The 24,983-nt window shown below is 44.4% G+C and overlaps 1 protein-coding gene across 1 annotated transcript in view; it reads left to right on the top strand.

Annotated features, from left to right (window-relative positions):
• LOC135921120 (4-pyridoxate dehydrogenase-like) overlaps positions 1–24,983 on the top strand; it is a 337,516-nt gene that overhangs the window by 116,986 nt on the left and 195,547 nt on the right. The window contains exon 3 of the mRNA XM_065455439.2: positions 8,661–8,850. Coding sequence (XP_065311511.1) covers positions 8,661–8,850 — 190 coding nt within the window. The remainder of the gene's footprint in view (positions 1–8,660; positions 8,851–24,983) is intronic.

The following is a 24,983-nucleotide window of genomic DNA, read 5'->3' on the forward strand; positions in this document are numbered from 1 at the left end:
GAATGCTGAGGACACTTCTCTTGAGCAGTCATGTTAGACTGAGTCACTTCTCTCATGCAGTCATGTTGGACTGTTACTCTTTTTCTCAAGCAGTCATGTTAGACTGAGTTAATTTCTGTAAATAAACCCTTTTTCCTCGTTCTCGATGAGAAGCAGTTCTTCACTTCATCAACGATCTCAGCGTAAATAAGTTGGACGACGGCATGGGCCAGCTACCTTCGAATTCATGCCGTACTCCAATCTTGGCAAAGGACCACGGACGATGGGATTGAGCCCCCAATCCTGACACTAGGCACTACGGTGGAGAGGTTTCCTTGCACGCTAGCGTGCGTTTGTCCTAAGCGGACCGGAATGGTGGAGGGTGGTCGAGTTTGTTTGCGCTCGGACGCTGGCTGCCGGCGCGGTGAAACAGGTGAACCAGTGCTCACTGACAACCAATTTGGTGATCGCTGTGTCTAAAAGTACGACGGAGAGATTTCTCGCACTTACTGCGCTGGTGTTCAGTCAGTCATGGCGGATCATAACCTTGTCGCGCCTTACGGCACTCTACCGTCAAAAAACAAAAAGGAGAAAAAAAAGGACACTCCTGTCAAAATGCGCCCTGTTCTGTTTAAAAAAACGTTTTCTTATAGCGGTTGCGGGGCCGTTGAATGCCGCCGGCACCGTTTCAACCACTCGCGTTCAACCGCGGTGTCTAAGAGGCTGTGCCTTCTGCATTTGCAATATATGTGAATCGGCATATTCCACGGTCCCTACTGCTCCCACGGAAAGATCTGCGATGTTATCACCTGTTTCACCGTGCCGGTGCCCAGCGTCCAAGCGTAAACAAACTCGATCCCACTTCGCGATGCCGGCACGCCTATGGACAAACGCATACAGCACGCCCTAAGAAACTCCTCCGTAGTGCCTAGGCACAGTCATACATTCAAGGAGCAAAAGCCCCCACATTTTCTCTCTCGCACTCGCTCTTACTCGCGCACGCGCGCAAACGTCCGGCGCCTCCGCAAGTGCCACGCCCCGCTGTACCAACTATCAATTGTAAATATACGCGCCCGGGTCACTTGAGTAGAAAGCCCGTGCTCCCCCCCTTCGCTAACCTTCCCAGGAAGCCTTGTGCGTGACAAAAGGCGGCGAGCTTCCTCGATCCTTTCTGCCGTTGCTTACGCGAGATTTAGCTGTGATCACCAGCTCACCCTCGGACGCTTTCACTCGCACATACAGCATACGGCGCGTGGCGACGAATTTATCGCTCATGGACTTTATACGGAGCCTCATGGCGACAACTACGCCGACAACAGAAATACGCCTTGTGTGTCCATATAATTCATCATCATCACAGCCTGGTTACGCCCACTGCAGGGCAAAGGCCTCTCCCACACTGTTCCAACTGCCCCGGTCATGTACTAATTGTAGCCATGTTGTCCCTGCAAACTTCTTAATCTCATCCACCCACCTAACATTCTGCCGCCCTCTGCTACGCTTCCCTTCCCTTGGAATCCAGTGCGTAACCCTTAAAGGGCGCCTGAAACGGTTCGGACAAATTTTGTAGACGCGTAGAGTACAGCTTAAGTAGAACATTTGCGCCACAATTTAAGGAAAGCGTTACGTAATAATGGAGCTACAAGCGATTAGAAGTTACCCTCCTCCCTCCTCAACTCGTTCGCAGAGCGAGCGGGGCTAAGCTCCGCCTTCACTGTTTCTGCACATCGTCCACTTCCGGTTGTTTTGGAGCCCGCCGCCGCCCGCGCGAGACCTCTCCGCTACCCGCTTGGCCGTCGACCCCAAGCGAGAACTATCGAAGCAGCGTGCGTTGTGAGCATTCTGTCGTAGCGCCGAACGTGTCTGGTATTCCGGTAACCTCAAGCAAGTTGGTCATTTCGGCAAATGACTGGAGGCATAAACTCAAGCTGATGAAGGAGCCTTAGCGTAGACGTACGTGAGCGGCCTGATCGGTCTGCACGGTCCAGACACTTGTAGGCGCAGCGCTTAACCAGCCAAACAAAGCGCTAATATTGATCTAACCAAGTGTAAAACATTTTAAATGTTTATAAAAACAATGTGTTGATGATTACACTCCTGCGAAAAATACACACCAGCAGCAAAGAATACACTTCGAGGCTGCTACTGTGTAAGGTTGAGCTCTGTGCCTCCAGGTGGCTGTACCATGAACCATTCTAGAGTCACTGCAAAAAAGTTCAGAGTACCGCATTCGTTTTCTCCGCACCGGCGACGCGTTCATTGGCCCAACCGTACCATGTGACCTCTGAGGTGCCATATACCTTCCAAGCGCCGGGCAGGCCGGCTGAGTTAGAGCGCAGGCAGTACAGTTTCCCTAAGTATTTTTTCACGCTCGCATTTGACTGCAAGGAAATCATGCCTAGATGCTGCGCCTTCGGATGCAGCAACCGAACTCAGTCTAGAAAGACTTTTTTCTAGATTCGGACCGGGAAAAATGACCGAGAGCGTCGTTCGGCATGGTTACACAGAATGGGCCGGGAGAACTTCAAGCCTACAAGAAAAACCCACACCTTGCTTGTACTTTTCGGCACTGTTTTAGAAGATATTTAAGCGAAGTGCACGCGGTGTTAGCGATGCTACGAAAATAGGAGCTCATTGCAGGGATCGTTCGCGTCTTGCACACTTGACGCGGGTACAAGTGTACGCGTTTGTTGCTCAGCACACGCGGTTATTCCGTGCTCGTGGCACGCGAAGGCACTCTTGTCGTGCGAGAATTCCACGTTTTAACGTGCACCAGGTACTCGCATTGATTTCTCCGCGAACGTGAGCGCGCTCTCGCCTCGAGTCACTCGACCCATGTGGCACTTGTTTTTCGCAGATCGTGACGATCGCAGTCAATAAAAACATGGTCAATACGAGGCCCATGATACTTCCTTTTTTTCCACTTATCCTTTGCTCATTTATACATACGCATTTCGAGCTTGAAACCAATGGCCAGGTGATTTTCACAACACATGCTTCAAATTTTGAGCTTGTAAGCCGAGCACATGCAATGAACTGAGTCAGCATACATATTATGTTTTATGTTGAAATGCTATGGTGCATAACCAAATAATGTTGTGCTTGATGCATAACAGGAAATACAAAACAGAACACCCAGTAGCTTTGGTTTCACTCTGTCACTATGCATGTTACATAAGCCGCTCTAAAAGCACAAAAATTTTATACAATGCCTATGTAACTTAGAAAAAAAGTGCTGCATCACCAGCGGGCGTTTCTGCTTTTTTTTACACAGGCAGCAAATCCTGGCAGCCTCAGAAAACAGTCATAAATAAGTGGAGAAGAGTAGCCGCTCATGGGAACGCACTACACAGCCGCGTTGATAAATCGCAATGTAGCAAACTCTCGCTCTTTATCAGTGTACAGAAGTACATATACGTTGCTGTAATCACGCAAATGGCACATATTGGCCATCCAAAAGATTTAGTCCGCAAAATGGTCATCAAAGTTGGTTTTCACGCCTGCTGTGCACAGATCGTCTTACGATCACGGCCAAACACCGGTGCGCACACGGCAGTCGCAGTGTGTCGTGCGTATACGGCGGACAAAGTCGCCCTGCAGAATCGAGAACGCGCGGTATCCGTTTACAAACTAAATTAGATGTATCCCATTTAGCTTGTGAAATTATACAATCAACGTACGTGCCTGTGACATTGTCAGGGGTTAGTTTCGTCCTGCTTGGATACATTCAATAGAAGCCGACGGCAGTCCACGATGTTCATGCCCAAAAGCACAAGCTTGCCTCATTCCGGCTCGAAGTGACGAAATGTTTCCTTCGTAGCTCGCTCGGCGGAAGGGCGAAAAAACGCGAGCATAAGCTCCCGATAGCAGCGCTAAGCTGCTGCCCACAATCGTAGCACAGTTCCAGCAGTAAACACGATCGGCGTGCGAAACAACCACTGGCTGCATTACTTCGCACAACATAACATTTTATTTTCGTTCTTAGCAACCATTATCTCCGGGCACAAACTATTTGTACTTCAGTAAACACTCAACCCGATGTGTCACCGGCGGCCTTCCCGCGACGCAGTCGGCTTGGAAGGTATATGGCGGTGGCCGCTCAGTGCTGCCAGTCAAATCCCAACCTTTGCGGTACTCTGAAATTGTTTCCAGTGACTCTAGACCATTCACATTTGCCCTTCTGCTCATCTCATGGCTCATCCCGTTACGGCACAGTCAAGCGGCCAGACCCTGTCCCCTTGCGCTTGCGTTTGCCCTAATTTCGGACTCGCGAAACGCTATTGCGTTAGTAATCTTCTGGTGTAAAGTGACGGACACAAACGCGTAAATCCTGGCGCCGATCGGATAGCGGCAGTCCGATGCCCAGCTGCCAGTTCGCTCGTACGCTGCCTTGCAGAGGGACACGATGTCGCAGCTTAACATATTGCCAGTCGCTACGTTTGCAGTCCACAAGGCAAAAAAGTCGAATCATAGTGCTCCCGAAAAGACTGAGACCGACTCTGACCGCGGAGCTCTAGTCAAAATGAACTACTACGTTGTAACACAAGAATACGCCACTTGCTGTGTGCCGGAAGTGCTTAAGAGTACTGAAAAATTGTTCTTGTGCATTCTCTTTCTGTTACTTTCTTTTTGTAAAAACAAATTAACTAACATTCCAACTATTACGAAGATCATTTGTTTACCATAAAATGGGAAAAATTATCGATCACGCGTCCTGGTCAGCCAATCGGATAGCTCGCCCCACTGACGTCGTGTGCGTGATTTCGGTTATATGGGTAGGGGTGGCTTAAAATTCCGCTGAGCAGTGTGCTGCGATCGGCAGCGATGTGCATTTTTAAAACTTTATAATAAGTTACATGCTTTACGCGGACGCGGAGCACTTCGATGTGTCAATTAATGATCAGAAGGACCTGCTCTAACGACTCAGTGGGTTTGTAGAAAATCGTCAAAAGCGTTTCAGGTTCCCTTTAATGACAATCGGTTATCTTCCCTCCTCATTACATGTCCTGCTCATGCCGATTTCTTTTTTTTTATTTCAACTAAGATATCATTACCTCGCGTTTGTTCCCTCACCCACTCTGCTCTTTTCTTATCCCTTAACGTTACACCTATCATTCTTCTTTCCATAGCTCGTTGCGTCGTCCTCAATTTGAGTAGAACCCTTTTCGTAAGCCGCCAGGTTTCTGGCCCGTAGGTGAGTACTGGTAACACACAGCTATTATATACTTTTCTCTTGAGGGATAATAGCAACCTGCTGTTCATGAACTGAGAAGGCCTGCCAAACGCACCCCAACCCATTCTTATTCTTCTGATTATTTCAGTCTCACGATCCGGATCCGCAGTCATTACCTGTCCTAAGTAGATGTATTCCCTTACAACTTCCAGTGCCTCGCTACCTATCGTAAACTGCTCTTCTCTTCCGAGACTGTTAAACATTACTTTAGTTTTCTGCAGATTAATTTTTAGAGCCACCCTTCGGCTTTGCCTCTTCAGGTCAGTGAGCATGCATTGCAGTTGGTCCCCTGAGTCACTAAGCAAGGCAATATCATCAGCAAACTGCAAGTTACTAAGGTATAGCTGTTAACTCTTATCCCCAATTTTTCCCAATCCAGGTCTCTGAATACCTCCTGTAAACACGCTGTGAATAGCATTGGAGAGATCGTATCGCCCTGTCTGACGCCTTTCTTTATTGGGATTTTGTTGCTTTCTTTAAGGAGGACTACGGTGGCTGTGGAGCCGCTATAGATATCTTTCAGTATTTTTACATACGGCTCGTCTACGCCCTGATTCCGCAATGCCTCCATGACTGCTGAGGTTTCGACTGAATCAAACGCTTTCTCGTAGTCAATGGAAGCTATATATAAAGGTTGGTTATATTCCGCACATTTTTCTATCACCTGATTGATAGTGGAATACGGTCTATTGTTAAGTAGCCTTTACAGAATCCTGCCTGGTCCTTTGGTTGACGCAAATCTAAGGTGTTCCTGATTCTATTTGCAATTACCTTAGTAAATACTTTGTAGGCAACTGACAGTAAGCTCATCGGTCTATAATTTTTCAAGTTTTGGCGTCCCCTTTCTTATGGATTAGGATTATCGTAGCGTTCTTCCAAGATTCGGGTACGCTCTAGGTCATGAGGCATTGCTTATACAGGGTGGCCAGTTTCTCTAGAGCAGTCTGCCCACCATCCTTCAACAAATCTGCTGTTACCTGATCTTGCCCAGCTGCCTTGCACCTTTGAATAGCTCTCGAGGCTTTCTAAGGCGTCCATATAATTGCTATACGGCAATAAAAGCAGTTCACACTCGCGCGTTCTCTGCTAACGGAGCCTAGTGACGTTCTCAATCACGAGTGAAGAAACTGTCTTTTCCATTTTTGTCAGCGCAGTCTCATTAAGATGGTTAAGAGAATAATCATCGTTTTGAGCCTAGAAAATGGTCATAAGAAATTGTGGGGCCACTTCCTCATGGAGACCCTCTACAGTCAGTCTTCTGGTCTTTCACAAACGTACCAACCTTTGCACGTTCAGGTGTTGGTCGTAGGAGGTCTGATTAGCAAGTATCCCTACCGTGATCAGGTCAACTTTCCGAAAAGTGTGGACGATGGGAAGAAAATATTTTGTGCCATACTCGCAGAAAACGCGCACAACTTTAAAAGTCTCGCAGCAAGCGCATACGTTAACCACCGTGGTTGCTTAGTGGCTTTAGTGTTGCACTGCTGTGCGCCAGGTCGCGGGAACAAATCCCGGACGCCCTGGAAGCATTTCGATGGAGATGAAATGTTAAAGACCCATGTAGCGTGCATTTGGTATACTTAAAGAGCCCCAGGCGGTAAGAATAATTCAGTAGTGCTCCACTATGACGTGCCTCGCAATCAGATCCTAGTTTTGGCACGTAAATCCTCTGAGTTACTCTTTTAGCGCGCTAACGTTGAGGTAGTTTTCTCAACCAGTCTCATGGAAGTTGAAATATATATATAAGATGCGAAATCCGACACAGGATAAGATGAACGCCTGCACAAAGCGTCATAGGACGTGGTTTGTGAACTACAGGTGAGCAGGTGTGTAACAGATACTTCTTTCCTGCAGTAAAGTAATATCTCGTGCAGACGAGCCGCTGCGGGATTGACAGATTAACAGAGCACTGTAATAATATCAGGTAGGAACGCGATGTGTGGCTGCCATTATATTGTAGCATGTGTGGATGCGAACCATCTTTTTCAAAAGGCCCTGGTTTTATCGACATATCTCTATGTCTCGAACTAACAAGATTGTTAATAGAAGAAACAAAAATAGCAAATTTGAGCACTGAGTGTGCAAGGAGTCCGGTCCTTTTCTTTGTCAGAAGTAGAAATACCATTTGTGAATGCATCCTTGTGGGTCATTTGATAGTGTGACAGGGTTTGTGTGAATGTATAAATTTGTTAAAGGCCGAAAGGAGGCCATAACTCTGCGCCAGGTATTTTTGATAGCGTATGGGTGTCGTCAATGTGCCACAGCTTGAAATAAACCTACTGTCGACAGTTACAACTCGTCGTTTTGAAATGCTCTGCATTTGTTGCTCTGCTATCCTTAGAACGTTAGAATAGGCTCGGTTCCGACCGATCGAGTGATCTTGGCTTTTCTTATGAAATTTTCGTTGAAATAAAAAACAGACGGGGACTCTGTGTTTACTTTGAACACACCCCTTTAAACTTTGCAATTTTTGAACATTACAAAGGAAAACACGTTGACGTTTTCACCAATTAACCTTCCTACTGACTGTAACGCAGGTGTTACAACTTGTCAACTAAAGGTATATATCTGTGAAGTCACGGCTTTTTTGCAGGAATGCTAGCCCCATTTCCCACACAGGGTGTTTTACAGGCTATACTTTTTATGCGAAGCATATTACAAGAGCTCAACCCAGCTCCTCAGGCGCGGTGGTGTCGCCTTCAATACCAGGTGAAAATTTAATAATAGTCTAATAATGAAAGTTCAGTACAGTATTGACTCAATTAGCCGTATGCCACCCTAGTGCACATCATGATGAATGTTTTATCACATCGCTTTGAGTCACTTTGCTCAGAATTTATAAAGAAAGCCAGTCAGCTGCACTTTTGTGCAGAAACATCCGAGTCATATTGAAATATTATAGTTTGTTGCATAGATAATGACGAGCTTCCCTTAAGTGGGAGCCATAAAATAAAACAGCAACTAAAGGGTGAAATTTAGAAGCCTACGCTTAAAAAAAGAGACACAGATGCCCACCAGATGACGCGCGCACACTTGCCAGCGCGTGATTAAAAAAAGGCAGGGAAGAGATTGATAGCACCGGATCCGTTGCCGGCATAAGTAACTGTACAAGGTAGGTATATGTGTTTTAATAATGAGAGAAATGATTAAGGAGCTGTAGGTGAAATACTATATTGATAAGTGTGTATGGACTACTTGATTAGTGCAAACAGGCCAGGTGAATATTTGTCATGGTCCCATTGTCATCATCATCAGCAGAAGCTTACAGCTCTACATAATTAATACAGCAGATACATGAATGCATAAAGCAGCTCACAGAAACTCAGGAAGGGTATAAAGAGAATGTGCACACGTGCATGCAAATGATGCAGTGAAATAATTTCCTACACGAATTTTAACAAAATGAGCTACTATTTTCTTCTACCTAATTTTTACCCATGGTGTGCAGAAACCTGTGTGGACTCAGGGCAAAGTTCTGGGGGGCAGCAGCGTGCTCAACTTCATGATCTACAACCGAGGCAACCGGCGCGACTACGATACGTGGGCGGCAGGCGGAGCCACCGGATGGTCATACGACGAGGTGCTGCCCTACTTCAAGAAGTCCGAAGACAACACCAATGCCAGCTATGTGGCTAACGGTACGAGTTCACTGCATCAGCTGTTGGTAGGCGCCATGTGACCATTTTTGATCAAAGTAATTTAAAGGGTTGTAATATCTTTCTTCCTAATCTCACTAGACTTCCTGCGAGAAGAATTCACAGGTGCATGTCCAACTAAGAAAAATCAGAGCACCCATTCTTCTAGCTAACAATAAACAAAGTCTTTGCACCAGAAATAGTTAGTGGAGCCGGATTGTAGCTTTGACCCCCTCTAGCAGCTTTTCTTAAATAAGAGAATTATGGAGCAGGATCGCACATCGTGGGATCTTGGTGAGTAAATGAACACCTGGTTGAACGGTTGGTAACATTAAACTGAAAGTGACCAGCCGCCCGTACAATGCATCATGCAATAAATAATTTCTGTGTTCGATGCACCGACAGAGCCAGCGACGAATGCGCAATTCAAGGCACACAATATAAAAGAGGCATTTCTGTGTGCTACGTGGGAACAAAAACGAGTCGAACCCCGGCAATGAGTTGGTAGTCAGCGCCCGTGCCATGTGTTCCATTCAGGAGGAGTGGCTGTTGGGCTAGCTGTTGTTTACTTAACGACATGTTGTAGCGCGAAGGCAAAATTACATGGACACAGTGCCTGTGACGTAGCGCCTTCGACATGTGTATCCTCTTTGTGCATTCGGGCTGCAATATGTCATTATGGGCTCCCTTCGTCTTATCCGCTTTCACTGTGGTGTTTATAGTAGTATGTCGTCTAGTCAACAAGCTCGGATAACCACCTTGTTGAACCAGGGCATTGAGGCTGCTGCATAGGAGTGGAAACACCGTGAAAAAAATGGACACAGGAAGAAGACAAACGACGAAGGGCTCTGCCGTTTCGTGCTCTTGCTGTGTTCAGTTCGTCCGCGGTGTTCCAGTTTCGAGAGTGAAACGCTAGTTTGAAAAGTTTGTGTGCTCGACATGGCATTTCGTGAGGAGCCACATTGTTTGTGTTGGAAGGGAAAGCACAGCGATGGAACCTGCTATGGTTTGAGCTTGTATACAAAAGCCAGTACGGACTACTAAACGTCATTCTTCGTAAAGGACACAATCACTTCTTGCGATATATATCCTGGAGTGGCACGGACCCTAAAGAAAACAATTTTCATCGAAACTCTCAGCGGTCATCATTGTTTGGTTTAAGGAGTCGCTTACAGCCTATGCTTTTTTTTTTTCTCACGACTACTCTTCTGGAATTTCCGTAAATAAGGAATCGAAAGTATAGTTGCAGCAAATGACTAACTGCTTGAATGCTCGAGAGTCAACGAATGGTTTCTTGCAGAAAAGCTAGCGTGACGTGGCGTCGATTACGCTCCAACTGGAAGTCGGCACGAGGCCGATGGCACCAGCCTTGTCGTCACCCAGGCCGCAACTTTACGGGGCATAGGCACGTTATCAACAACGGAAAGTTTTGGCACTGGTATCTTTGCGAGAATACAGTATATGCACGACATGACGCGTCCAGGAAACGACCTCTAGCCTTGCCGACTTGATTACTCCGAGGAAAGTACGAGCGTGAACCTTGCGTGGCTCGCTGCAGCGCTTCACGCAATCTGCACTTTTTCCTCCACATGCAGAATGTGCGACTTGTGACTGCAGCTACCGGATAGTTCCAGGGGGTTGGCGCTATGAACAAAAGGAAGAGGCTATACAGGGTGCTTTGGTGAACACTTTGAATATTTTTTAATTGCCTGCGGCAGATAGCAGAATTTTAGTACATCAGGTGGCCTACTCGAAGAGGCAGACATTACTTGCAGAATGCATAATCAACTGATTAAAACATCCCTAATTAGGTTATAAACAAATAATGTTATGGTACATACTGTATGTACAAATTCTATCCGGTGAGACTACAAGGCATGTCAACTTGAAGATATCGTGTGGGTGACTTCATTTACGGCATACGCGCCGTCAAACTTGTAGTAAAAAATCCTGTCGTTCCAGTTCCGTAAGAAAATGTCCTTTTATACGTTGAAGCACCAAAGTAGCTGGAACACCAGTGCATGTCTCAGCAAAAATCGGAAAATAATATCGCGGAGCTAGTGTCATCCTGTCATCCTGAGAATCCTGAGCGGAGCTATTGTCATCCTGTCATCCTGACCTGGAGAGGCAAAGCCGAAGGGTGGGTCTAAAGATTAATCTGCAGAAAACTAAAGTAATGTTTACCAGTCTCTGAAGAAAACAGCAGTTTACGATAGGTAGTGAGGCACTGGAAATGGTAAGGGAATACATCTACATAGGAGAGGTAGTGACTACGGATCTGGATCATGAGAGTGAAATACTCAGAAGAATAAGAATGGGCTGGGGTGCGTTTGGCAGGCCTTCTCAGTTCATGAACAGCAGGTTGCCATTATTCCTCAAGAGAAAAGTATATAACAGCTGTGTCTTACCAGTACTCACGTACGGGGTAGAAACCTGGAGGCTTACGGAAAGGGTTCTACTTAAATTGAGGACGACACAACGAGCTATGGAAAGAAGAATGATGGGTGTAACGTTAAGGGATAAGAAAAGAGCAGATTGGGTGAGGGAACAAACGCGAGTTAATGATATCTTAGTTGAAATCAAGAAAAAGAAATGGGCATGAGCAGGACACGCAATGAGGAGAGAAGATAACCGATGGTCATTAAGAGTTACGGAATGGATTCCAAGGGAAGGGAAGCGTAGCAGGGGGCGGCAGAAAGTTAGGTGGGCGGATGACATTAAGACGTTTGGAGGGACAACATGGCCACAATTATTACAAGACCGGGGTAGTTGGAGAAGTATGGGAGAGGCCTTTGCCCTGCAGTGGGCGTAACCAGGCTGATGATGATGATGATAATGATCATTCGTGCCAAGTGAATCCGTCTTGCGAACTGCCCGGCTAGACACTGTAATTTGTAATATGTGCCATAAAAGTAAGCAGCTAAAAATTGGTGAAATTTTGATAACTAGTCGATTATGCATTCCATTTTGTTTTGTGAAAGTAATGTCAACCTCATCTGTAGACCAGCCCACGGACTAGAATTGTGCTATGTGCCAAAGGCAGTTTTTAAAAATTTCTGAAAGTATTTGCTGAAACGTCCGGCATGTAACTTCCACCTCGTAGAAGCCTTCATAATCGCGGCGGAACCTCAGTGGCTGACAAAGAAGGCAGAACGCTGAATGCTATAAGAAGAGTAGAAAGGAAATAGACTTATCCGTGAAATACGGTCACAGACGACATCGCAATATCCAACACTATATTTTTATGTAATATAGCTAGGAACAACAAGAAGAAAACTGACGGGTCCGATTTTAGTTAGCTACAGTCATGCGAAGCCAAGAAATAATGAAGTCAGTAAAAGCACACAGTAAATGATTTCTAGTTATTACTTCAAGTGTAGAAATGTTATGCGAAAGGGAAATATAAAGTGGGCGAAACAAATAGCTTGTCGTCGCATGTGGAGGCTGTGGATTCGGAGTCAAGATGCGCTGCTTCACCGCCTACCTTCCAGCCACGTACCACGCAACCTAATCGAACCGGTCTACCTTGTTTTCTTGAGGTAGCGCACTTGCTTTTGTAACATTTTGCGGGGCAACAGCTTAAACCGATACTAAAGGAAGCAAGCGCTGCGTTTCGAGTGGACCCGGAGCAATGTGCGTCAAGGTACCGAGCTGGATGGCGTTGTGGCACTTTTGTTTTCGTGCGCACAGTAGTCTCGACTACAGATTAGCGAGAACACACTTGAAATTGATGGCGCCGTAAGGATTATTTGTCGTAATTTCCGAACAACACATGTACAACTTCACAATGGCAGAGTCAAACGCGTTGAACAGTGAGCGCTGAGTGCAATTGAAAGAAAACTCTAGAGCACCTCAAGGTTGAAGTGACTGCAGATGCGGTAGGAAATGCACTGCGGATATGCCAATATAATGTGCCTAAATGCTAGAACACGCAGCGAGCTGGGTATACGGACTGTGTCGCCCACGACGCTCTCTATTGAGGCCTTAGACTGCTCAAGGGAGGAAAATTTGACCGTCCGGCGTTGCGCAGTCCGGCTTATGTGGCGCCAAAATTCAATTGCACCGAAATTGGGGGTCATCTCGACCTTTGTTGGGAGTCAAACCATGGACCTTTAGTGTTAATTAGGGCACAGTCAATGAGGGCACAGTTGTGTATGATAGAGTAAATTGAGGCACTCGGACCCATGCTATTTGGTGTTAGTTAGGGTGAAGTTTATAAAGAGACATTTTTTTACTATACTTAATCAATACACTAGAATGTGGTGTTAAGTAAGCTAAATCTAATAAAGGCACTGTTAATTAAGACAGAGTTATTTGAGGCCCTTGTACCCACGGCATTATGTGCCAATTAGGGTATGCTAATTAAGGGAGTTAATTAAAATGTAGCAAATTAAGGCACTCGGACCCATGCCCTTTGTAGTTGATTAGGACGAAGTTAATTACGGGACAATTATTTAGATACAGTTAAATAAGATAGTGGAACCCATGACCCGTGGAGTAATGCGCAGTTAAGACATGTTATTTACGATAATGTCAATTAAGGTGTTAGAACCCACGGCCTTTAGTGGGAGTCGAACGCTCCACATTTGGTGGGAGTCTAACCCACGATGTTTGATGGTTATTAAGGCGAAGTTGATTAAGGCACTTGAACCCACGAGCCAACATGGAGATACATGGGCGAACCAGCGATCTCTACAAGTTGAATTGCAATGACACCGTGAAGGCAGTGTCGAACCCACTACCTTTGGTGTTATAAGGCGAAGTTAATAATGTACATTTAATTAAGATAGAGTTAATTAAGGCTCTCGTACCCACAACCTATGGTATTAGTCGAACCCACTTGGAGATATGAGCCATGCGGCCATATCCAAGTTGGAATCCAATTTGGATTCTAATTTACATCGTGAAGGTCGAGAGCCGAATCCACTACATTTGGCGTTAATTGAGGGCGAAGTGAATGAAGGTACGGTTAATTAAGATATTGTTAATTAAGGCACTCTAACCCATTGCTTTGGTGGGAGTCGAGACCGGGACCATTCGTGTTAATTAGGCTGAATTTAATGAAGGCACGATTCATCAAAGATAGAGTTAATTAAGGCAATTGTACCCAGGAACATTCGTGGTAGAAAACCAGTAATAGGAAGTAACAACGACTTAAAATGAAAATGTCAAGCAATGTAATTAATGTCTCGTGAGCGGGTAGGCATTGGCCTTCATCGTCTTTAGCGTAGGCTAAAGTCGCTGTCAACCTTTAAGCACGTCACCTTGGCAGCTTCTGGGCCCTTACAGTCGCTGCCACATTGCGGTGCGCTGGTGGTTTGGGCTCAGCACTCATTCTCCAAAGCGTGTAAGTCTGAAGCGGTGAGAGTACAGTTGAGGGAATGCGATGGCTCGCCACCTCGGTGGAGTCCCGTATCACTGTTCTGTCATCGATTTGGACGTACCAGGGGCCATAATATAAGACTAACATTCTTCGGCTCTTACATCAGTGCCGCTCTTTCCGTGCGCTTCCAGCCAGTGGCTTAGTCCCTGAGGAACGCCATTTTGGCATTGCATAGAAAGGTCGCTGTTGAAATTGGTCAGCCGCGGCTGTTTAGATGCGGCAGGCACCATTAGCGCGTGTTCTTTTTGCCTTTGCCCCAAGGAAAGCCTGGCTAATTTATTTTTTCCTTTGTTCGCGCTTGCCAGGGTCATACTGCCGGTCCAGCGGTGCTCCGTGACCTGTCAACGCGAGCGCGCAGCCTTTCCCCCGAGCGCGCGCGCCCGCGTTCTCCGTTACCGCTCGGGACTCGCGTTGACCTCGACGAACGGCTGTGCAGCCTTGTCCCGTTACGCCTCGAGCCTCGGCGACCCCCTTTGGCTCACGGAATCGAGCTCAATTAAGTACGCCGGCTGTACACGCTCGAGAGATTATCAAGCCTGAATCCTTCTGAAACGCATGAAGACAAAGCACCTGCATCTGCTTCCCCATGAGAACAGCGTAAAGCGACAGCGCAAGTTCCTCACTCAGTGCTACCCTTTGTACGAAGCGCATCTCTCTAGCCGTACATGCTACTGTTTCTGCGCACATTATGTTCAATTAGAATGCAATGCCTTTACAATCAAGCGCTACGAAGAGTTACGCGACAACGCCACGCCTTAGTTTTTCCGCCAATGTTTTTTCCAAGTGAACTTCGGTAGACGGCTCGTGCTGAGAATGCGGCCCTTCTCTCACCGTCCAAGAATAGCAGTGGGCGACACGAGCAGAATATTTGACGATCTAATCTATCGTGGCGACAAGCACAAGCGCCGCTTCCGGAATACAGAAAGGGGTGTTTTCTTCATTTTTGCTGAGCATATGGCGAAAGCATGGAATAAATTCCCTTAAAATGTCGGAGCTCTAATCCGAAACCGTTTACATATATATTTTTTTTTAACTTAGGACGACGGTTTACGCACTCCCGCCCCGTGTCAAACGATCTGCGAGAGCTTGGAAATTTACGCAAAATAACATCGTGTGATGTTACTGCTGTAGTTAATATTGATACTTATTGATATTGTTGGTATTTACCAGTAATGATATTTAGGAATATTATTGATCTTTGCTGATATTTCTGGTATTATAGACATAACTTGGTATTCATTGCATTGAATTTGACCTGGTGCCTCATCCTCAATCGAACATTTTTCCTTTTCATTCTGTAGCCCGGGTCCTATCGTTTCGCTCTTTCATTTTTCACCTGCACTGAATAACCATAGTGCCTTCATTCTCAATTTGTATTTTTAAGAAACATGTATTTCAGCTGTTGTCTAGGGTACTTCTCTTTTGTCAGTCTGGACACCTCGAGTAGCTTTTTTATACTTTCCTCTAGCAATACGCTATATTTGATCTGGCTAGAAACTGTTGAATATTTCATTGATTGATTCATTCAGTCATGCCATTTTTAACACTGAAATAAATCAGCGTAATCTACAAACTGTAATCAATAGCCTTTGTTATTTCAATATATCGAGAGTTAAAACAAAGCAATCAACTTTGAAACTAGGCTAATTATAATAACCCACGAAATATTTTTATCTACTTCATCTGAACACCATTATAGTGTTACAAGCCCAGACATGCGTTGCTTCAGAGTGGAGCAGCTGATTGATTTGATTGATTCCGTTATTTTAGGTAATTAAGCCCTTATATAATTATTAGGCAGCTCCGCAATAATTTGGACCACCTGAGGTTCTTTAACTTGCACATAAATATAAGTGCAAAAGTATTTTCGCAGTTCACCCCCAACGAAATGCTTCCGCCGTACTTGGATCGAACCCACAAGCTCAAGCTCAGGAGCGCCAGGCCGTAGCCAACAAGATACCGAAGTATGTAGCGAGGAGCAGCGTTGCATTATTTGACCTTTCTCTGAAGAAATGACTGCTCACGTAAAAATCTATTGAAGAATGAAGCCACACATATTCAAGGATGCCTATCACTCTACAAGAGGGTAGGACAGGGAAGAATGGCGTCGCTGTCCTGAATGACATCCATAACACTGTAGGAACAAAGGCAGCGTTGTAAACCCTCATTGCTTATCCGGCATCTGTTTGCGAGAGTTGCCATAACCTCCAATGAAATAGATTGACGCTGGGCGCATGTACTGCAAATGTGAATTTTTGTTGAGAGGCCGACGTCTCTGGATGATGGAGATAAGTATGGCTCAAGGAGCTACTCCTGCAAAAATTTAACGTTATACCCCGTTTTCTAGATCGTCTAGCTCTGGGCCTCAGTTGGTTACACCACGCGAAGGCATATTGACAGACAACTTGTAAATGAAATAAAAAAAGTTGACTCGCCATCCCGGCCCTGCGAAAGTGTATATGCAGCGAAGTTGTTGAAAAACACCACAACAAATGTGGCTGATGACCACCACCACCACCACCATCACCATCATCATCATGATCATCATAATCATCGCATTATATGTCTACTGCAAGACGAAGGCCTATGCCTGAAATCTCCAATTACCCAAGTCCTGCGCCAACAGATTCAAACTTGCGCATACAAATTTCACCAATTTCATCACACTACGTAGTTTTCTGCCATCCACAGCTGTGTTTCCCTCCTCTTGGCAGTCATTTTGTAACCCTATTGGTCCGCAGGTTATCTAACCTACTCATTACATGACCTGCCCAGCTCCATTTTTTCACCTAATGTCAGTTATAATATCGGCTATCGCATTTGCTCTCTGATCCACGCCGCTCTCTTTATGTCTCTTAACGTTATGCCTAACATTCTTTGTTCCATCACTCTTTGTGCGGGGCTGAACTTGTTCTCAAGCTTCTTTGTCAGTGTCCAAGTTTCGGCCCACTACATGATGCCACCGGTAGAATGGATTGATTGTACACCTTTTATTTTTCAATGACATAGGTAAGCTTCCAGTCAGGATTGGGCAATGTGTACTGTATGTGTTCAAACTCATTTTTATTCTTCTGTAAATTTCGTGCTCATGATCAGAGTCCCCTGTGAGTAATTGGCCAAGGTAAATGTACTCCTTCACAGACTCTAGAGGCTCACTGGCGATCCTGAACTCTTCTTGCCTTGCCCAGCTAATGATCATTACCTTTGTTTCTTCTGCATATTAATCTTCAACCCCACACTTACACTCTCTCTGTCATTTGTTGTAACTCATCTCCAGTGTTGCTGAACAGGACAATGTGACCTGCAAACCGAAAGTAGGGTAAAATGCAGTGATCATAGGTTAGTGAGATTTTGGATTCACCTGAATTTTAGGACAGAAATAGCCAAATTGACCAGGCATAAGCAGACCAACCTAGGCTCAGTAAGGGCAAAAGCAGTTCAATCGAGGCTGGAACTTGCATGCAAATAAACACCCTTAGAACCGAGAGATGAAGATAACATAGAGGCAATGAATGAAACCGTAACTAGGCTGAAGAAGCGATTGAAGTAGGATGTAAGGCACCAAGGCAGCCAGTAGGTAAGCTCTCCCAAGTAACAAATTACCTAATGAAAAACTTTGTAAGGTGGAAGCTTGGGCAAGTTGGTGATTCAATATCGACATGTTTGCACAGCCTCAAAGACGAGTACTGAAAAAAGAACAGCGTCTGATTATTGTTCTTCCTTCAGTCCTCGTATTTTGCGCTGTGCAAACATGTCGATACTAATAAAAAAACTACCAATAATCAAAGTGTCCATCTCAAGACATCAGATAAAATTCGCGGCACTGCCAAAACTAATCAACAAGGAGAAAGTAAGGGATATTCAAAATTATAACGTGAGAAAGACCAGAGTCCTTCCATGTTTTTCTGGTCACGAAACTCCGCCGTCACGCTATGGGAGAGGTTCATATACTGCCCAGAGGTGCCGCGACGCGGCGCCACTGTGCCACAGAGGGCATCGTTCGCGTACCGAAACGCGAGCGCAGTGCGAGGCGGGCTGAGTGATCGGGTGCGTTCTGTGCATGTGCTGCGCAATTTTTCGAGTGCTGGGCTGTTTAGATGAAGTGGCGGGGTGGGACAACGATGCTGAACACGTGTTGCAAGTAACAGCTGAAGAAGTAGAATGGTGATATCTCTAACAAGCCATCTAAAAAAAATGCTGTATTTGTGATGCGGCTACTTGTGTTCGTTTGAGTTGTTTTGCCATGTGTTAAGATATGCTTATGTTTTAGACTTTCTTGTTGATAGAAACAATCGATTATGCATTCTGTATTTATTGCCATTCGTTTGCTCGTGTTTGTTTCCTGCCCCCCAATGCATATCTCTAACGTTTGATGTTATTTCTTTATGCTTATTATATCAGTGTCATGCTTTTAACAAACTTGCATTGTGAATGGTGGACCATTCGTGACCGGACGCCTCTGTGCTGTCTATATTTCGGTCCGCTTATTTTAATGATAAATGCATGAATGATCGTGCTTGTATGTTGTTTTTGCACCAACACGTTCTATTTCTTTTCTTAATCGAATTATAAAGTCTTTAACATATTGTAAATAGTTGCGCATTATGAACCAAAATACCTAGTCTCGCCGTTTCTGCGTCGAAACCGCGAGCAGCGTGAATAAGTGCTGGGCTTACTGACGCTTCTGTAACTGTTTGCTTAAGACTGTTTGCTAAGGCAATTGCCTAATTACAATACAGCTAGTTTCAACTGCGCAGGTCCTAACACTTTACGTTCGCCTCAATCCGTTGCTAAAAGCCGCACCGAATAGATTTAGTAGCGAAGTTTGTCTTGCATTAATCCTACCTAATTCAGAAATGGCATCGCTTTGCAGAGAAATCTTAAGCGCACGGAGCAGCTCAATTTCCTTTTCTTTGTCATCAAGTATTCTACGGTAGCAGCCCTTTGCAATAAAAATTTCATTCTTTTGATCTCCTTATAAGATACTGCCCACAGTCAGAGTCCTTCTCTGCCACAGTTAAACAGAAAGTGAACAGCTGTGCTCGGCGAACAATCTCGCGCTATGCGCAACGGGGAGTTGGCGCTTACTTGCGTGTAAGCGGGGGTGCAACAGCCCGTATGTTTGCATCTTGTGAAAAGTGGGACCACTGGCGCTTTGTTGCGAATGCGCGGAGTTTAATCGCAGGCAAATATTAAAAAGCGGAGCCCACCAAAGTGTTGAGGTGAACGGCGATGTAGAAATGTGAACCGCAGACCAGCCGGCCGTGTACAGCGGACGCATTTCGACGGGGGCGAAAGGCAAAACACCAGTTTATTTAAATTCAGGTGCATTTTAAGGACATTTAGTAGCGAAGTTTGTCTTCCATTACTCCTACCTAAATCTCATTCAGACGTTTATTTAAATTCAGGTGCACTTTAAAGGATCCCAGGTGGTCAGAATTAATCCTGAGTCCCCCACTACGGCATGCCTCATAATCGTATCGTGGTTTTGGCTCTTAAAATCCCAGATTTTTTTTTTTATCTGAGACCGCCGCAAGCTCCATGTTATGAGCGGCTTCTTTTTCCTCCCGGGCGCTCATATCATGGCAGAAGACGCGCTCAGGCAGTAATTTAAGCATATTCAATGTTAAAAATAGTTACGTGAAACTAAAGCGACGGTTGAGGAAGTTGAGCAAGCTAAAATACCGAGGCTGCCCCACACACAACCACAGCGGTAGCGGCGTTCGCATGCCCTCTCATGCACGGTTGCGCCTCTAGCGGCGGGCGCTGGCTCTATATGAAACTGAGGCGGCAGTTTCGTGACCAGAAAAAAAATGGAAGGACTCTGGAAAGACTGAGGAAGTAGCAAAAAATGGACGCAGCCTGAAATCAGTGAGAAGGAAACTTGGCATCGGTCAAACCAAGATATATGCAATAAAAGATGAGTCGGTTAATATTAGCAGCAATCTCGAAGTTATAGTAAAAGCAGCGGAAGAATTCTATGCTGACCTATGCTGTACCCAAAGCAGCCACGATACCTGCATTCGAAGTAGTAAAGAACAGGTTACAGAGGCTCCTTCTCTAACTAAAAAAAAGTAGTTAGAAGGGCCTTGATAGACATGAAACGGGGAAATGTGACAGGAGAAGATGGAATACCAGTTGATTTACTTAAAGATAGAGGAGACATATTGCTTCAAAAACTGCAGCCCCTTAATACCAGCTGCCTATTGACTTCTATGGTCCCAGAGAACTGGAAGGATGCCTACATCACACTAATCCACAAAAAGGGAGACGTTAAAGAATTGAAAATTATAGGCCCATTAGCTTATTTCCAGTAGTATATAAAATATTCACCAAGGTAATATCCAATAAAATAAGGGCAACACTAGGCTTTAGTCAACCAAGGGAACAAGCAGGTTTCAGAAAGGGATACTCTTCAATTGATCACATCCACGTAATCAATCATGTAATTGAGAAATCCGCAGGGTACAATAAGCTTCTCTATATGGCCTTCATAGATTATGAAAAAGCTTTTGATTCAGTAGAAATACCAGCAGTTATAAAGGACCGCATTATACCCGCTAACAACTTAGGCTATCACTTGGCGCAAGACACGCCTGCATGATTTGCAACTTACTCGAATGTTGTCCTTGATGCCATCTGTTGTATATGTTCTTGGTAAGCCTTTTACAAACAGATTGTGTGCGCGACACCAATTGTGTCGCACTTTCCGGAACACATGCGGCATCAGTGATTACTCTAAAACCATCGACGACTTACGTGGAAAAGCTGACGCGCTTGACCCGCTGATCAGATTTTGACAATCGCCGACTGTGTTTGCCGCTGTCGTTGTGCATTGAGTGCAGCTTCGTTTTGAGGGCACAGTTTCGCCGAATAAATTGTTAGTTTCGTCATTTAAAGTCTTACTGCTGTGTTCTTCACCGTAGCTTCAACGTAACAGTATGACACCGAGCGATTGGTCACTCAGATAGAAGCCACACGTCTTTCAGGTAGCATTGAACATTGCGGCTTACCCCTTGGTAAGGCATCGATACCTGCACAGTACAGCGCCTCGCCTTCTTCCTCGGTGTACTTCTCACCAGGAGAATAATTCTTTTTTCGTTAGAACTTGCGTATTCGTTACATGGGAGGCCAAGCTCGCCCTCGGGGACCTGGAAGACCAATGACAACTCGTCGCAAGGACCAAGGGGGCAGTGAAAGCCAGAGGGTTCCTGGACTGAGTAACCTTCTCACCTTAGGGTTATACCAGGCCTCGCTCGGGACACTGTTTTGGATAATAAACGTTTCTTTCTCGTTAGAACTTGCTGCTTCCCCGTGATCTTTATCGCGGTGTGCGTAAGGTGTGGCGTGGTTTTGAAAATAATGACAGTCGTTGCTATTAGCGTCACGTGTGTGCATTCTTTGTTCTTCCGTCCTTGTCCCATGTCCACACTCCTACTCGCTTGTTTTAAGATCAGCAACCAACAAGCCTACAATGCGTGTGTCATTTCGCTCAGATTTCGAAGTATCTGTCGCACGCAACTGTTCGGCTAAGGCTAGTGGTATGAGGAAACGTCAGCTACTAGGTACAAAAACTCTATGTATGGAACACAAAGACTTTCAAATTATTGCCTCTATGGAATACTCCTTTAGACTTGGAACGTAAAGTACCGTTAAAACTCAATCTAACGAAACCCGATTCAGCGAAGTTGCCGATCTAACGAAGAAATTTCCATTCTCCGGCAGGTACCCATATTCATTCATTCATTCCTTTTCATTCGTTTATTTCAGCATTCAACTTTAGATGTACAAATGCTAGGACAGGAGCAAAAAAGCCCCTATTTTAAGCGGCTTGACAAAGGCCCCTGCCCCTACAGTATTTGGCAGCAGACAGTTGGGGAACACTTTTTACGCAACAATACACGGGTACATAAAATATATCTTCAGAAACATGTCTAAGGGAATGATAACATGCGTTTTTGAAAACACATTATAACCAACATTTTTTTTAACCAGCAATACATGCCTTCTCTTAACAGAAAAATACAGATTTATGTAACGTGGTGAAACAATACATTTTTCCAATTACATAAAAATATATAAAAGCACTTTCGCATACAAGACAAATACAAAAACAATTCTATACTTAAGTTACAACCAACAAAAGGAAATGAAAATACTACATAGTCTAATCACATGCAGTGGCTCGACTAATGAAATATTCCTTCAAAATTCTACGTGAAACAGTTCTAAGATCTATGTTTTCTTTTTCAAGACTGTTCAGTAATACCGATATGCGGTACGGTAGTCTGTCCTTACCATGATTAGTTCGTGAAAAAGGCACGGCCCAAGTTTCTCGCTCCCGAATGTCGTAGTTGAGTTGATGAGGTTTGCTTAGATTGCAAAGACCAGTAAATCCCGAGTGGCCTCGTTTTACGCTTTCTTTATATTTCATAGCAAGATTAAACTGATAGTTGCAATGAAATGGAAGAACATGAAACTTAGAAAAGAATGTACTTGTATGACTGCCGTAAGAAATACAAGCAACATGGCGCAATGCTTTTTTTTGTAAAACAGATAATGTCTGAATATTTTTTGTGACGTTGTCCCCCATACAAGAATACAATAATTTGCATGAGAAATAAATATGGTGTTATACAGCAATAGCCGTAGTTTTAACGGAAGAACATCTCGAAGCCTACAAAGCGCACCGCAGGCTTTTGCCATACTTGTTGCCACGCGTTCTACGTGTTTGTCCCAACTTAAATGCTGATCAAAAATCACTCCCAGTGTTTTCACGTCCGCGGTGACGTCAATTCGTTCTGATCGATAGGATATGTTTAGATTACGATTTACATTTTTTGGGGCGGGTGCAAAAAGAACAGCTTTGGTTTTTTTAGGGTTAACTTGTAAAGAATTTGCCTTGCTCCACCAATATAGTTTATCAAGGATGGTGTTTGCTAGTTGTGATAAGTTATCAGCATTGCATGATTGGAAGAAAAGACTGGTGTCATCTGCGTATATTATATAGTGTGGTAAGTTACTGATGTTTGTTAAATCATTTATATATATGTTATACAATATAGGTCCTAATATGCTCCCTTGGGGAACACCAGCTTCAAAATTCAAGGGGTCTGAGTATTCTTCTGAGATGTAAACGCATTGTTTCCTATGGGTTAAGTATGACTTTAGAATGTCCAGGGGTAATCCACGGAATCCGTAACGTTCAAGTTTTTTTAGTAGAGTAGTATGATTGATCCTGTCAAAGGCTTTGGAAAAATCGATAAATACGCCTAATGTTAATTTTTTTCCTTCATAGCCGTTCAAGATTAAACCCTTCTGTGTTAACAGAGCTAGTTCAGTCGATCGGCCCTTACGAAACCCAAATTGATGCGGAGATAATAACTGATATTTTTCACAAAACGACATAACCCTTTTACAGATAACCTTCTCTAAGCCTTTTGATATGACAGGGAGCACTGACACCGGTCGATAATTTGACATGTCATTTCTGTCCCCTGATTTGAACAGAGCAGTAACCTTTGCCTGTTGCATTTTTCTGGGGAAAACACCAGTAGACAAGCAAACATTGAATACGTGGGTGAAAACGGGCACTAACAAGTCTATTGCAAATTTAATTGGTTTAATCTGGAGACCATCGATGTCACGTGCCTTACTGTTCTTTAAGGATATAAAAACAGAGTAAACCTCGTCCGGTATCGTAGGCTCAAAAAACGCTGTATTTAGACTAGGCGCACCCAAGTAATTGAGAGCATCTGTATTGTAAGCGCTAATAACTAAATTTGTAAACTGTTCATTGAGACGATTTGGTAATTCTTTACCCTTTAGCTGCTTCCCATTCTCTGTAATCTCGAGCTTTCCATAATGACTTCTGTCGCGATTTAGGAGCTTATTAAGCGCACGCCAAACTAGGTCGCCTTTGGTATCAGCATTACTAAATAGCTTTTCCAGATACTCTTTTTTTGTATCTCGAAGAAACTTGGTTACGTAGTTTCTCTATTTCTTAAATGCAAAAAGATCATCAGGGCTTCTAGACTGCACAAAGTGAGAGTACAGTTGGTTCTTTTTACGAATTAGCTTTAAACACTCATTTGTTAACCAAGGTTTCAGTATCTTCCTAGATGTTTTTACCTTTTTTAATTTAAAACAACTAGTGTATGCATTTTTAATGATATGCATGAGCGTATCATAGGCCGTATCAGCATCGTTACACTCGAATGCTGGTGCCCAGTTTGCACTTCGAAGTTGGTTTCGAAAGTCAGTCATTGTTCTTGGATTTATTTCCTGCATGATGAAAGATTTGCATTGGTTTCGGCTCGCTTTAAGTGAGCTATTTTGCTTAGAAAACATGTATATCGGCAAGTGATCACCTAGATCGGCGGCAATGATACCAGCATTGATATCTAGCATTGGGCTGTTCGGAATAAATAAGTCGATAAGGGATTCAGACAGGCACGTGACTCGAGTGGGTGTTTTTATCACGTTCGCACAACCAAAAGAATCAAGGAGTAAGATCAGATTGCGGGAAACTGTATTTGATTGCAATAAGTTTATGTTGAAGTCACTGCCTATGTTTATGCACAGTCTATTCTGGTAAGCATAACACAGTAATTGTTCTAAAAAGGCAAGAAATCTTTCACTATTGCCATCAGGTGGTCGATACAAAACAGCGAAGAAATAGGATCCACATTGTACCGTAAGCGCTTCGTACTGGTGTGGTTTTTGAGAGATCTGCAATCAAGTCGCATGAAAG

This window comes from Dermacentor albipictus, chromosome 2 (genome assembly GCF_038994185.2).
Source record: "Dermacentor albipictus isolate Rhodes 1998 colony chromosome 2, USDA_Dalb.pri_finalv2, whole genome shotgun sequence".
Classification (NCBI taxonomy): domain Eukaryota; kingdom Metazoa; phylum Arthropoda; class Arachnida; order Ixodida; family Ixodidae; genus Dermacentor; species Dermacentor albipictus.